This window comes from Artibeus jamaicensis, unplaced genomic scaffold (genome assembly GCF_021234435.1).
Source record: "Artibeus jamaicensis isolate MK-2021 breed Jamaican fruit bat unplaced genomic scaffold, CSHL_Jam_final contig_1998, whole genome shotgun sequence".
NCBI lineage: Eukaryota > Metazoa > Chordata > Mammalia > Chiroptera > Phyllostomidae > Artibeus > Artibeus jamaicensis.
In genome coordinates, this window is record NW_026521407.1 from 13,272,834 (window position 1) to 13,287,700 (window position 14,867).

General features: G+C 57.1%; 1 protein-coding gene across 1 annotated transcript in view; it reads left to right on the plus strand.

The window, feature by feature from the left end:
• The first annotated feature begins 11,878 nt into the window (after nucleotides 1-11,878).
• Nucleotides 11,879-14,867, plus strand: part of WNT3 (Wnt family member 3) — a 44,261-nt gene continuing 41,272 nt past the window's right edge. The window contains exon 1 of the mRNA XM_037163582.2: nucleotides 11,879-11,958. Within this exon, the coding sequence (XP_037019477.1) occupies nucleotides 11,879-11,958 (80 nt within the window). The remainder of the gene's footprint in view (nucleotides 11,959-14,867) is intronic.

The window sequence follows — 14,867 nt, forward strand, 5'->3', positions numbered from 1 at the left end:
CAATGTCTCTACTTAGGGGTGCTGCAAAGGCAGCTGGAGGAAAAGCCGCCCTCCCCAACAGGAGTCTCAAAAAGACAGTTCCTCCTGGGCAGCCTCAGCCTTGTCCTCTCTTCAGAGCTGGCTCCTGTGGAAAACAGCTCAGCGCGCGGAGTAAGAGGTTTCTTTGAAGACACGACCGTTTCTCCATTTTGTCCAGAACTGGCCTCTCCAGAGCTCTTTCCCGCATTCTCCCTGCTTCGCTCGGCGGGCCGCCTACCTCCCTGAGCAGGAAGCAGGAGTTTTGGCTCAGACGAGCTCCCTCCGGCAGCGCCCCGCAGTCCACCCAGCAGCCAGACGACCAGCCGGAGAGTCGGGGTGCATGGGTTGCTGTCCATTTCTTTCTAACCGAACACTGGTGCTTCGAAGGGCGCAGGTCAAGATCCCAGGACTAGAACTTGGGCCCTAGCAGCACACCAGGTGTTACCATAGATGGTCAGCTAATTATTAACAAGGAAGGAAGCAAACAGGCTTATATTTGCTGGTTGATTATGCTCAACAATGTCCGGATCAGAAGAACCTGTTTGTTCTCCAACTTAACTGCTGCACGAAGCAACAGAAATTGCAGCCCGTGTTCAAATAAGAACACCACATGGTAGGAGCCCTTACTCCAAGTTGAATGAAACACAGTCGGTCGGACTCCAGCCCAGCGTCCACACACATGTAGACTCGTCTCGTCTACTGTGAGCCCCTACACTGCGTGCTACGCTCAAGCCCCGCAGTGGGTGTCTCTTGATTGACAGCCAGGGCCTGGGACGCTTAAGTTCCCCACAGCCCTCACTCTGTGCTTCTTCTTGTGATTGTGTGGCAGGCTCCTCGTGAAAACAGATGCGTCACCAACTAGGCTGCAAGGACAGGGTCCCCAAGTGCCAGGGCACAGTCTAGAGCAGCCTGTTCCCACCCTGGAATGTGTGATAAGGACCAAGGGGACAGAGTGCAGGTTGGGGATTTGTGAGCTCCCCAGCCCGCCCTTCTAAGTCCTCTGTTAAGGATTCCTAGACACCCCTAGTGCCAGTCACCCACCCTGAGCCAACAGAGTACTTTCCATGGACGTGCCATGTGGGATTTCCCTGGCTTCCCAGTGTCCGTCAGCCCCTGCCAGCTTCCCGGGGCCCCTGGCTGATGAGTTTCAGCCCAGAGATGGCTGCGGCATCCTGGTGGCCAGGGCCGGCGCCTTCCCTGAGTCCTTTTCCGTTGCATTGTAGCCCAATCTCCTTCATCCATAACCCCCGGGAGCGGGGGCAGGGCCGGGGGCAAGAGGGGCTCCCTCCAGGCAGTGGCGGGGGCGGGGGCCAGGGCTCCCCTAACTGCAGAGGCTAGCCTTACACACCCAGCGACACATGTCCCCCTTTATGGCCAGGGCTTTCTCTCGGTGCTTAAAGGCAACTGTGAAAAGAGCAGGGCTGATTCTGGCTGCCTAGTCGTCTCCTGGCAACAGGCCTGGCAGGAGGTCTTTCTTTCTCCCCCCCACCTCCCTTCTCTCCTCCACCACCCCCTCTTTTTCTTTTCCCCCCTGTGTCTTGTGTTGTGTATCATTAAAACTTCCCTCCCAGCCACTTTGCAGCCAACAGCCAGGCCCTTCTGGGGCCAGTTCCTTTGGGGCAGCTCAGCCAGCCGGCCCTGGGGGTGGGGGCTCTGAGAGGTCAAGCCCCCAGAGACAGGCTTTGTGTCCTGGAACCAAGGCTTAAACTCAACTTGGCAACCTTCGGCACGTTCGGGAGGGGCAGCCACTAGACCCGAGTCCCCCGCCCCGGGCACCTCTTCCTTCTCTCCTTTCCTCCCCTCCCTTTCAGGTCCGCCTCTTCCGTTAATGCCAGTAGTGCCACTGGGCGCTGCCCAGCCCTGATAGGGCCTCACAAGCAACCCCTCACCTAGAAGGACAAGCCTGGGACGAAAGGCTAGGACTGTCCCAGCCAAAGGCCTGCAGCCAGTTCTGGCCCAATGTCCTGGTCTGTCTTAAAAGGACGGAGACACAAAGGGTGACGGGCCACAGAGACCACCAAATCCACGAGAGTCCGGACCAGAAGGACTCCTCATCTCCACTTAGAGGCACGCTGAGACCCAGGCAGAGTGAGTGCCTTGCCAAGGGACACACAGCCGGACAGGGAAAGCTGGGCTAGCACCCTGGTTTCTGGTCTCTCTCTTCTGCGGCTCTTTATACTCCTCACAGGAGGGAGACGGGAGGCTCTCTGAGCCGATGCCTGGCCTTCTGGGCCCTGACCACCAACCATGCAGTGCCCAGGGGATGCCTGAGCTCGATCAGGCCACCCAGGGCCCTCCTCGCCTCCCTCAGAAAGCCTCCATCAGGCCTGGACTGGGGCATGACCCAGGACCTGCCCAGCCCCTCTAGACAGCTGGGAGACATTCTAGCTTCCTCTTCCACCTCCCAGCACCGCCACAAGTATCTGGGTCACAGATGCGTGGTGCCGGGCCACCCTGTCAGCCAACAGATTCATAAGGCTGGATGGGCGACTCCAAGTCTCTAATCTGACACGTCAAGGCAGGGCTGGTTCTGGGTGATTCTCAGCTCGTGGTCAGGGTAGCTTCCAGCTCCAGCTCCAGTGCCTTCCAGCTCTGCCAGCTCCAGCCTAGCTCACCCCCATGACCCCCAGCCCACCAGCCTGCCGGCAGGAGCAGCCACAGAGAAGACGCCCTGATCGCACAGGCCGGCACTTGCAGGGTATGCAGCTCAGTCATTCCCGTGATCCCGAATCTTCCAGATTCTGGGAATTTCCATGTCGCAGTTACGTCACAGCTGCGTGTGCACTGGTCTGCTGTTTTCTCAACACTTGTCTTAAATTGATTCTCTCTGTTTTCAATAACTTCGGCTCAAAAGGGAACTTTAGATTACTATGATTTTCAACAATATGATTTCATTCTAACCAGATACTGCTGTCCCCTCATCCCCTGACCCCCATCCCCAGCCAAAGGCTCAGAATGACCTTCTCTTTTTACTAGACAGGAATCTTAGCAAGAGATGCTGAGCACCAGTCTCTCTCCCTGACCGTGCTCAGAAGGAATGAAGGAGAATGGGACAGGGAATATGAATAAATGAGTTTTCTCACTGTGTTTAAAGTTATTTAACACCGCGATTCGTCCCTCGGGGCAGCCACAGGCCTCACCGGCCTCTGGGAAGCACCGCTGTTAGTCTGGGAGCGCACACTGAGCTACCACCTCGACCAGGCAACACTTCCGGCTGCCTTCAATTCTGGAGCAGAAAAAAAAGTTAAAAAAATATAAATGTTTTGGTTATGCCACATTCTCTGATTTGGGAATCAGAAAATGATTTCTCACCTTAGCGGGGGGGGGCACCCCCTAGTGTGCAGAACGAAGCACTGAGGGTCCTGGGGAGGGTCCAGGTGGGGGGGGGAGTGAGGAGGAGGAAGGGAAGGAAAGCAGAGGAGCTGGGACATCATCACTCTCACCACAGTCCTTCGGTCATCAGACGGGCTGGTCCAGATTTTGCCATTTTTTGGTCATAGGTTAATGAGTCTAAAGCACAGGTTGGCGAACACAAGGCCGAATCCCACCCGGCACCTTGTTTCTACCTGGTGGCAGTGCCGAGCTCTCCCTTAACTCTGAAGGTGTAGTTACATTTATACAGTCCTAAAACCACGAGGCTGATGTGGCCGCTGGTGAAAATGAGGTCGAGGACCCTGGTCTAAAGGTACCAGCATTTGTTGTCTATTCTAGGCCTCCAAATTCTTTCGGTAAATTATGCCGGCGGACCCTGTGAGCTGCGGAATTCGTGTTCCCATTTACCAGATGAGGGGACAGGCACACAGAAGTCTAAATCACTTGCCCCAAATTCACAGCTCAGCAGTGGAGCCAGGATTTGAAATTGTTCTGTCTGATGGCAGAGCCCCCGCCCCCACAGCATTATTCTGACCCTCTCCCTGCAACCTGGGGCTCTTTGCCGGGTGGGACAGACCCGGAAACCCTGGCTCCTCAGGTCGGAGGGTGAGTGAGGCTCATGCACAGGGGCCCGAAAGTATGGGTGGAAGGCAGAACACAGCCCTCTGTCCCCTGCCCCCAGAAGCAACCTCTGGCAACAGGGAGTGTGGATGTGTGCGGGCTGCTTCTCCCCCAGGCTAGGGAGGGGAGGGCTGGGATCCCAGGGTAGGGGGGATGGTGAGAAAGGAGGGCAGCGGAGCTGCTGAAGCTTTCTTTTTGTAAAAACGGAGATATAATTCACACATCATTAAGTTCACCATATTAAAGTGTCCCATTCAGTGGCTTTTAGTATATTCAGTAAGTTGTTCACCCATCACCACTATCTAATTCCAACATTTCCATCACCCCTAAAAGATACTGCTATTTGCTCAGGAAAAAGCAGCACCAGATGCAACTATATTGTGGATTAATTTAAAACCCGCCTCAAGCCTGCACCGTGTCTTTTGTCATTTCCTTCTCCCTCCACCCGCCTACCCCAGAGCGGTCTCAGAGCAAGTCTTCAGCTCCAGGTGTTGATGACAACCTTACCCCGTCCAAACTGAACCCCTAAGCCGAGAAAGGGAAGCTTAACCGGCCTTAAATTAAAGCAACCAACGTGTAAGTCAATCAGCAGACGCGGTGGGCAGCAGGATACAGGTTCCAGCTGGGAGGACTCGGGTGCACGAACAGCTAGAAGTGGCCTGAACAACCAGGATGACGTGTGATTTCACAGGACAAGAAGCCCCGAGGCAGCGCTGCCGGGGGTCAGCGCACGTGTCAGTGTCGGCCATGGCGTCAGCGACCCAGCTTCTTTCTCTCTCTTGATCTTCCTCCACTATCAGCCTCCTCCTCGGGCGGCTTTCCTTGTGGTCACGGGACGGCTGCTGCAGCTCCAGCTGTCCCACCCAGATACGACGGTGTCTAAAAGCAGGGAAAGGGGATTTCTTAGTCTCATTTTAAGAGTCCCCCAAAAGTTTTTCCCCAGAAAATCCTTTTGTACCTTCCAACAGACCTTCCTTCATCTCTCATTGGCCAAAACTGGGTCACATGCCCACACCTAAACCAATCCCTGGCAAGGGAAGTGGGTCTTCACGATTGGTTAGGTTGGGGAGGAGTAGGTACCAGAACAAACAGGGGTCTCTGCCAGCCTGGAAGAAGGGACCACCAACAGTGTAAGCTATGCTAAACCCAAATAGAAGACTTTACCCCTGAGAGGCTCAAGAAACAGCAGCTGACTTCCATAAAGGAGTCGAAGGGGCATCCACCTATCACTCGAAATGTCTCTGGTGCCATTTCAAACACTGCAGACATCACTCCACTCAATAGGCAACAGCCCTTGGAGGCAGGTGTTGTTATTTCCATTTTTTTCAGGTGCAGAAATAGGCTCAGAGAGGTTAGGTGATGTTTCCAGTGTCACACAGTAAGAGATAGAGCTGGGATTCATTGGGGGTAATGGTGGTGACACAATATCTGGGCTTTAGGACAACCACTCAGACAGAGGATCTCCCCAGCTGAACATACAGAACCCTATTCAGGCCTCACCTGGAAGCCAAAGTGAAGGAGCAAAGGAGATGGGCTCTGCCAGGTGTGGGGCAATGCCACACAGGTGCCCTTGCTGTGCCCAGGGACCTGACTGTACCTGCCCCAGTTCCTGGACAGGCACAGCCACCTGTTCCTGGACCCCTGCTGGTAACGCAGCTCTGGTCTTAATGCCCACCCGCTGGGTCCCCATCCCTGTGTCTGGGCTCCCAGGACCAAGGCTGCGCTCACCTGTTGGGGGGAAAGTTAGCCAGCAGAGGTCTGGGTGGTGCAAACCAGGATTTGACCAGAGATTTCTGCACCATCTCCAAAGGTACTCGGCTCGTTCTATCCCATCTCCTTAATGTGCCACCATCGAAGTCTTTTCTCCACGACCCCGAGATAGAATCTTTATAGCTCTCGGTTTTAAGGAAATGATCGTCTGCCTCTTCAGCGTTACAAGGTCATGAGTGCTCACTTTGCGTCAATGAAGATGAGTGAAGGAGTGAATGGTGAATGAATGAACCATCCCTTGCACGCACAGAACACCTGCTATGTGCAGCACGTGTGTGGGGTGTTGGATGGGTGGATTATTAATGAGAAAGGCCGACTTTCTGAGGATGAACCATCCTCCCCAGAGTTCAGCCCTAGGCTTCACCCACAGCAGGTACCAAGGGGGCATTTGCAGACGGTGGGCCTGGCAGAAACCCTTCCCTGCCCTAGGAGCCCGGTGAAGTGAGGGGGGAGAGGTGGTATAGCTTGGCTGAGGTTGGAGACAGGAGAAACCAGGGATGGCTCTTGGGCTGCGTCTGGGGCTTCCCTCCTCTCCGATGACTGGTTATAACCCACCCACCAGGGAGTGGAAGGAAAACTGGGAGCCATAGTCCTCACCAAGAGAAACCATGTTGTCAGACACACACACACACACACACACACACACACAGCCACACAGCCACACAGCCACACAGCCACACAGAGGACTGGTTGTACTTTCCGAGGGAAGGAGCCTTTCCCTGGCAGGAACTGACCTTGGGCTGGAGCCCCAAGGCCTCTGGAAGGCCCACCACAGCTGGGGGTGGGCTCAGGGCTCTGAGGCAGAGGCAGAATAAAGAGGGAGGTTGAAAAGAGGGAGAGAAAAAAAGAGGGAAAGAGGCTCCCCAGGTGCCCTGTGCAGCAGCAACTTCCAGCCAGGCTGCTAGCCCCTGATCTCACCCACTTGGAGTGTGACATCTGGGAGGGAAGCGGGAGCCAAAAAGCAGAGCGGGGATGCTGGGGTGCCCAGGGAGCTCTGGAGGCCCAGAGCTGCTCACGATGGGCGAAGCGAGGACTCCCGAGGGCCATAAGGCCCCCAGACATGAGACAGCAGTCCTCCCCTCTGAAGCCTCAGCCCCTGCTCCCTCTCTCTGCCAGTCATCAACAATGTTTATAAAGGGCCTACTATGTGCCAGACCCTTCTCTGGGCTTTGGGGTTTCAGCAGTCCGAGGTGTTTAGACTTTAGAGTAGGAAATAGACCACATTAAGTGAGCATCCTAACAGATATGTTTACTGTGTCATATACAGTAAGATAAGGTCAGATTTAAGGGCTTTGCAGAAAAATACATTGGAATCAGAGGTCCGGAGGGACAGGATTGGGGAGCAGCAAGTGGTACTACACCCTCTCTGAAGAGGAGATTTTAAGGCGGGTCTCTAGTGGGTAAATCCTTCTTGAGGAGGCTCTTGGGCACCTGAGGATGCACCCCTTGCGCAGCTTAGGCTGACAGGCAGAAGGAGCCACTCGAGAGAGAGCTGCTTGTTCCTCAGCCCCTAGGAGAGAAGAAAGGGACCCAACATTTATTATTCACCATCCGAGTTCTGGCATTCATTCTGTCAGCGCCATTCTCGTTTAACACTGACAACTCCCTGTGAGATATAAAGCATTATCTCTTCCTCACCCGGAGTGGAGGAGGCTCCGAGATAACTGGCAGCTGGCCAGTGGTGCCCGCCATCCCATGCTTTCTGTTGCTCCCTTCCTTTTAAAAGACTTTGACCCCAAATCACTTTCCCCAAATGCCCTTGGGGAACTGGAGATGACTAAGACTAAGACTGAGAAGTGACTACTGTGACAGGGAAAACCCCTCACGTTCCCACAGGTGGCACCTGTGATCTTGGGGTGCTGGTGGGCCAGGCCAGAAAGGACTCGGTGACATCACCCTGGCATCGCCATTCACTCCTTCACTCATCTTCATCAAGGAAAGGCTGCTGCAGCTTCAGGGTCCCTGCCTGGCGGTGCCCAGGAGTGCAAGCCTGCCACTTGAGCCTCGCCTCTCCTCCTGCATCTGGGGCCCGCCTCCCAAGGGAGCCACCTGGGTGGGGAGGAGAGGGGAGCCACACACACTTTATCCCCAACTAAGCTCAGGGATTGTGAAGTAGATTAAGGGCATTCACTCATGAGGACGCCTACTTAACCCAGATCCCCAAAGATCCGGGCTGCACACCAACAGAGGCGTGGGCTTGGGGCCTCGGTTGCGGGGAGGGGCAGGGTCTCCCATCCTTGCCGGCTTATTATCAGCACCACCGCCAGGGGGCGTGCCGGGGCAGGAGACGGAGGGCCTGACAGGCACGGGACGCTTTGGTGTGTTCCAATGACATTTGCTTCTCACCAAAGTGCCTACTCTGTGCAAGTTATCGGCGTTACCAGGACGCTACCTCTACGCTGAGCAGTTTAAATAATTCTTGTTCGATTAATTCCTGCATTCACTACCCCGCGCTATAACCCTCCTGCCTCCCGTTGTCCAGCTTTCTGGTGGCCTCCAAGGAACTCACTTGAAGCAGTCTGCGGCTGCTATAAACTTCTTAGCATAAACTTCACAGCCTCTTTCTGTGGGTCAGAGAGTGCGGAGCCCCTGCCCGTTCCCCCGCGTGCGGTTCGCCGTGTCGTATGAGGCCTCTGGCCTTCCGCACTTGCTGCTTCCCTCGCCTGCAGCCGCTTTCCCTCTCTCTTCATCCCCAGGCTGGTCTGGGCGCCACAGCGCTCGGCAGCCATCGGCATGTTCCCAGCAAAACTGGATGGCATAAAGCCCGATCGGAGACTTCCTCCTCCCTCCGCGCGACAGACCGGTAGCCCCCTGCGGGCGGGCGGGGGCCAGGCGGTAGCGTTCTTTGTCTGGACAGCGCCTCCGCAGGGGGCGAGGTGGAGCGGCGCTGAATCCACAGCGGCCCAAAGAGCGCCCCTGGGGAGTGCACATCAAAAGGAACCTGGAGGCAGCTCGAGAGGTGGGGGTGGGATGGGGATAGGCAGGTCGGAGGTCCCCAATATTCGCACACAAAACAAAAAGTGCTTCCCAAGTGGCAGCCCCCAGGCCCCTGGCCCTCGCGGCCTTCCTTGCCCTCTTTCAAGAGCCGCTCTCCCATTCAGGGTCCACCTCGGGGGATCATCGCGCCGAAGCCTCCACCTCCCCACTCTAGCTTAGAGTAAATTTAACTCTTTCCGCATCCAATGCAACCCCCCCTGCGGTCCGGGGTGCCTGTTAGGTGTTTCGTCTGTGACTCGCGGCGCGGGGGCGGCCTCCCCCTCCCGGCAGGGACCATTCCCCTGCTCCAACCGGCAGCGCTGGGCAGGCAGGAGGAAGGAAATTAAGCCTGTGTTGAAGGAAGGACACCTGGCAGGGGAGGAGAAAGGGATCAGGAATCCCCTCCTCTGGGTCGCTTTCAAGTGGGGGGAAATCCCCACACAGGCCTCCGTTCTCCAGGGGCCGTGCGGGGCCACACAGAAGTTCCCACACTGCCTCCGCCTCTACCTCCTCAGGCTGTGCGGCCAGCACAAGTCTGGATCCCCCCCTGCTCCCATTTGCTTCCCGGCCTCCTTTCCATTCCTTTCCCGGTGCTCATGACCTGGGTCTCCCTATGCTCCCGGGCTGCCTGGAGGAGGGACGGACACTGGTCATCGGGGATGACCAGTCTTACCTACATGGCCCAGGGCTACTGGCTGGGCACCTCTCGGTCAACCAATACCCCACCCGCAGCCTCAGAAATATTTTGCCCCCACTGTCCAGGGCTGGCACCTGTGGAATCTTAGGGTCCAGAAGTGACTCCAAGAGGTCATCTAGTCTAGCTCCCATTCCCCAGCCACACTGAATCCATAGTGATGTCTCGTGGCCAGGGAAGGGAGCCCTCCTCGGCTATCTGATAGATGATTACGGGGCTCTGGAGCCCGCCACGCTGTCAGGCAGGATTTGAGGTCCAGCAGGCACCTCTGATCAGAAAATCAGCTGAGAGCCCCCGCTGGGGAGGACAGAAATCCGAGTGGGAACTAGCAGGCCATTAGGGATGTGTCTGTGGAGCTCTCTGCCTCTAGAGCCGAGGCCCTGGGGCTGCGCAGTTAGGACAATGGCAGATCCATTGTGACCCCCTTTCTAGGTGAATCAGAAACAAGGAACCTACAGTCAGTCCACCGTAAGGGCATCTCCACAGGCTCCATCCCGTCCTCTGTCTCTGGGCAGGTTAGGGCTTTTTCTTTTGCTCATCCTTTCCCTTCTCAGCCTCTCCCCTGCCCCCCTTTCCCCTTCTTTCTCCTTGGGCTCTCTCTGCGAGCATCTCTGGCACTCTCCCACTCCCTCTCCTGCACTCTCTCTCCCTTTTCTTCCCTTCCCTCCTCTCTTTCATCTCTCCCTGGACCCCACCCCCTCTAGTCGGGCTAGGAACGCGGCAGAAGCCGTGACAAGCCCAGGCGGCTCTCCCGACCCTTGGTTCCCCCGGGGCCAGTTCCCCGAGCTCCCCTCGCCCGAAGCAGCCGAGTGCGGAGAGAGCTGTCAGGATGCGCAAGGCCAGCGGGTTGGAGCTGTGGGCATGGGTGGCCCAGATCAAAGGCCAGAAATGTCTGGCCCCCTGACATGAACTTCCTCCAGCCGTGTTCCCCACCTGGTGAACAGCCCTTCTCCCTGGCCTCGGCAGGACTTGGAGCTGCCCCTTCTGCTGAGGTTCCCTGAGCAGCGGTCCCTGCCCCACTCTCACTGGCTTTGCTTTTTTCACCTCAGGCCCAGAGCTGCTCCGGGGTCCCGAGTGCCTCGGGGGTCCTTGGGTTGGGGGGGCGGATTTGGAGGGCAGGCTGCCCAGGTGACAGGCGACCCTAGTCCCCTCAATATCTGCCCTCTACCTCAGCACCACTCAGGGATGAGACCTAATTCCTTGACTCTGGAGAGGGAGAAGACAGAAAGAACCCACGAGGCTTGGAACGACTTTTTTTTTTTTTTTTTTTTAAACCTATGGTGAGGGATGGGTTATTTGGGTGCATTTGGTGTCCATACTGGGAAAAGGCACATTACCACCAAACCCCAGGTCGGAGCCAAGGGCTCCAGATAGGAAAGTTGGGGTGTGCGTGTGCCTGGGGGGCAGCAGGGTCTTCCGGGGACCCCGGTTACTTCCCGCCTCGCACCCACCCCCCAAACAGTGCATCCACGAGACCCAAATGGGACTGCGGGCGGTGCCTCTGACCGAGCTGGAGGCCGGGCCTGAACCCCTCGAGGAGGAGAAAGTGACCCGGCTCTGGAGCAGGAAATGCTACTGGCTTCTGGTGTCAGTTGCAGGAAATGCAAAGGCAGCAGGAGGTCCCGATACCGATCTGATCCCCGACAAAAGACTCAAATGACACTCGGCTCTGTCCCCACGGCGCCGCCCGCGGCCAGACCATCGAGCCACCGCGGACCTTTCTGCGCGCCTCTCGGACACCCGGGAAGCGACCTCCTGCGGCCGGGTCCAGTGGCTGGTGGCTCGCAGGCTCGGGAGGGCTGAGAGGGGTTGCATTTCCCACCCCCCTCTGCGACCCTCGGATCCTGTCCTGCTGGAGTGAGGCTTCTGGAAACATCTCTGTGTTTTCTACTGTCGATTCCTCAAAGGCCCAAGCCCCAAGGGGTCACGGTCGCCCGAGAGAAAAGGAGCCACCCATCCGTACCCACGCCGACCCAGCACCACGTGAACGCCCCGGTCGAACCTCCATCTCCCTAAACCTGGCTGGTGGGGTGCCGCGGCGGTCCCGGGCCAGCGAGAGGGTCCAACGTGCCGTATCCACCCCCCAAGTCCTCCCTGGGTCCGGGCCGCGGGCTTTGCCCAAGTTTGCTGGGCGATGCCCTTCCCGGAGCCCGACTCGCGGGCCGGGCGGGAGGGGCGCGTGATTGACAGGCTGAACTACAGGCTCATCTCTTACCTTAGGCCGCGGGCGCTGATTGGCTGCTCGCTGACATCCTCAAACCCGGCTGCTCCGCGCTGGGCTCGCAGGGGGGCGGCTGCGGGTGGAGGTGCGCTTCTGACAAGCCCGAAAGTCATTTCCAATCTCAAGTGGACTTTGTTCCAACTATTGGGGGCGTCGCTCCCCCTCTTCATGGTCGGGGGCAAACTTCCTCCTCGGCGCCGCTTCTAATGGAGCCCCACCTGCTCGGGCTGCTCCTCGGCCTCCTGCTCTGTGGCACCGGGGTCCTCGCCGGCTACCCAATTTGGTGGTAAGACTCGCCTCTTGTCTGCCCGCGGCCCGATTTCTTCGCCGAGACTCGGGGAGGTGGGGGGGCGTCGGCTGGGGGTGGGCTCCGGCGGGGCTGGGGCTCCTTTCTCCTTGCCTCCTTCCAGCCCCCCACCCGCCCACCCCTCCTGGATTTTCTGCTGGTGTCGCCTTCAGAATCCAACTCCTGGCTTCTCTGATAATCACCATTTTCCCTGCTACTCGCTGCAGAGGCTGGAGGACTTTCCCCGTCTCAGAAGGTTTCTTGTTCTTAGATCCTAATAGCCTTCCACTCATCCCAATCTGGGGGCCCGAAAGACCCTCCATTTGCTTGCAGTTGGGTCTCTGGAAATCCAGCGCTGTCCCTGGGGCCCAGCCACTCCTCTTCTCCATTTTGGGGTCTTCATGGGCAAAATCATTCTGTTCCTTGCCACCCCCACCTCTGCCGGCGCCTCCGTCAAGAGATTTCCTCACAATAACCCCCTTTTGCAGACTCCGATGGCTTCGGGGATCCCAGGGGCAGGGGAATGGGGGGGGGGAATTTCATCAGACTCTCCCCACTCAGGATTAATCTTGAGCCTCAGAAGTGAATGTGGGATTTGCTGATCCGAGATGCCATTGAATTCGGATTTTATTCATTTCTTGCTTGTCCACCCTGGCGAAAGGGGGGCTCCTTGAAAATGTGGTTGTTCGGAAGGGGGTGGGCTTGTTCTTTGACCAAAACCCCAGTTCTCCATGTTCAATTCGTTCCTTTTGGAAAACCGAGAACCGAGGAGAAAGGGAGACAGGGAAAAGGAGAATTCCATCCCCGGGAAATGCAGATACAAAAGACATTTTTAGTAAATAAGGGTGGGAAACGAGGCGCGGTGTTTTGGGGAGGGGGTGCGTTTATGGGGGATCCGACGGAAGAATAAACAGCCCTTTAGGGGCCCCAGTTCCAGGGAGTCCCCTTGTTTTCCAAGCAACCCCATCACCCCCCCGGCAGGTCCCAGAGGCCAGAGGGAAAAGACACACTGAAACCAGTTCTCTAAATTACACCCGCCTCTCCTCAGTCTCCAGCCCCTGCATTCCGGAAAACTTTAATTAAAGAATCTTCCCCTCCTGGACATGGGACAGCCTGTGCCTGGGGGGTGGGAGGGGAGTGACAAGAATTTAGGATCTGTGAGTAAAAAGAAGGGCTGTGGCCCCTGGGGTGAAAGTCGGAGAGGAGAACCACCAGGGTGTGGTGCCACCTGCATGTCCCACTTTCCCTGGCTTGCCACCCCCTCTCCAGCCCGGGATAGGGGAGCAGAGCCAGGAGATTGGGGGGCCACACCCTGAGTCTGCCTCTAATTGTTTGGGGGTGGAGGCACTTGTTTCTGGGTGTTGGGGGCTAGGATGGGGGCAGGAGCAGGGCATGGCTGAGGGTCTCTGTTTGGAAGGTGCCTAGGGGTGCTCCCAGGACAGACACCCAAGGGGAAGTCTTTCTTCTGCCCAGCCCACCCTTCCCTTGGCACTGGGCTGGCCTGAGGCCTCCTGTACATAAAGAAGTTGGTGGGGCTGGCCTGGGCATCGGGGGATTCCAGGCCGGGGGCTTTGCCTGTTGCAGGGAAGGTCACTGTGGAAGCCAGTCCTGCCTCTGTGGCCCTGCCTGACCCTCTCTGATCCCCCTACTAGGGCCATGTTCTTTGCCTTCACAGGGGTCCTGGCCAGGGGGAGGGTAGGAAGAGAAGGTGTGGAGTCCCACAGGCCGCAGGGGCCAGCTAGAGGTCCAGGTTCCCCTGCCCTGTGAACCGGAGGAGGCACTTCCCTGGGCAGTGCCTGTGAGGAGGGTGGGGGTCGGTGTATAATGGTGAATGGGGGCACATCCAGATAGGAACCACCCAATGGAAAGATGATGGAAAATCCTGGAAGGCCAGAGCATTGGCCCTCATGTAATGCTGGATACATGGATTGTTTGTGGTTTGGAAAAACAGGGGTGCTGCTTTGTCTGAGCAGAGACCTGTGTGTGTGCGCTTTCTAGGTCTGTGACCCGATGGGGTGTCATCTGTACACTCGTGAGTTTCTATGTATAGGAGCGTCTGTGTCTGTAACTGGGTGACCATGGATGTGAACTTCATGCAAGACATGCCTGGGGAATCCACAGCCCATGACAGGGGTTATTGCTATGTTTGCATAAAAATGTCAGCAAGTGGCTGATTCTTGGGGGGGCGGGTGAGAGAGGGGGGGAGTCTAAAAGTATCTATGCCTGAGTCAAGGTCAGCACCTGTGCCTGCGTATGACACTGCATTACTGTGTTCATGACTGGGCATGTGAGTGTTGCGTGTACATGTGTGTGCACATGTGCACATGCCTTCATCACTGTAAGGGGAAAGCCCCACAGACGTCTTTGTGCGTGGGCACCCATGCTCACGGCCATGACCTGATTGTACGTGTGACTTGTGTGGTATGTACGTGAGTATGAATGTGAGCGTCGTGTCTGCGTCTGCCTATGACTCCGTCTTCCACTGCCAGCGATCATGGCTGGGCCTGTGGCTATATGTTTGCACACACGTGATCTATGGGCGTGAGTGGCATCCTGAGACTGGGTGCTCAGTGGACATTCCTGGTCCTGGAGGGACAGTTCAGCAGGAGATAAAAGTCTGATGAGGAGGCTGCACGGGGCGCAGGGGACCGGGGACCCGGAACCTGGGCTGGGCCGTGAGGGGTGCAGAGCCTTTCTTGGCACGAGCTTATCCTGTTTGCCTGAGGACTGTGGTCAGCAGCCCTCCCCTCTCAGGCTTATTGTCTTTGGTGTTGGAACTGGGGGAGAGGGTGGGTCACTTTCTCAGGGTTGGGGCCAGGGCCAGGGTCTGGGCCTGGGCTGGGACAGGGACAGTGGAGTGGCTGGGCCTCAGATTTCTGTTCCCTCTCTGTCCCCGGGCAGGCTGAGCC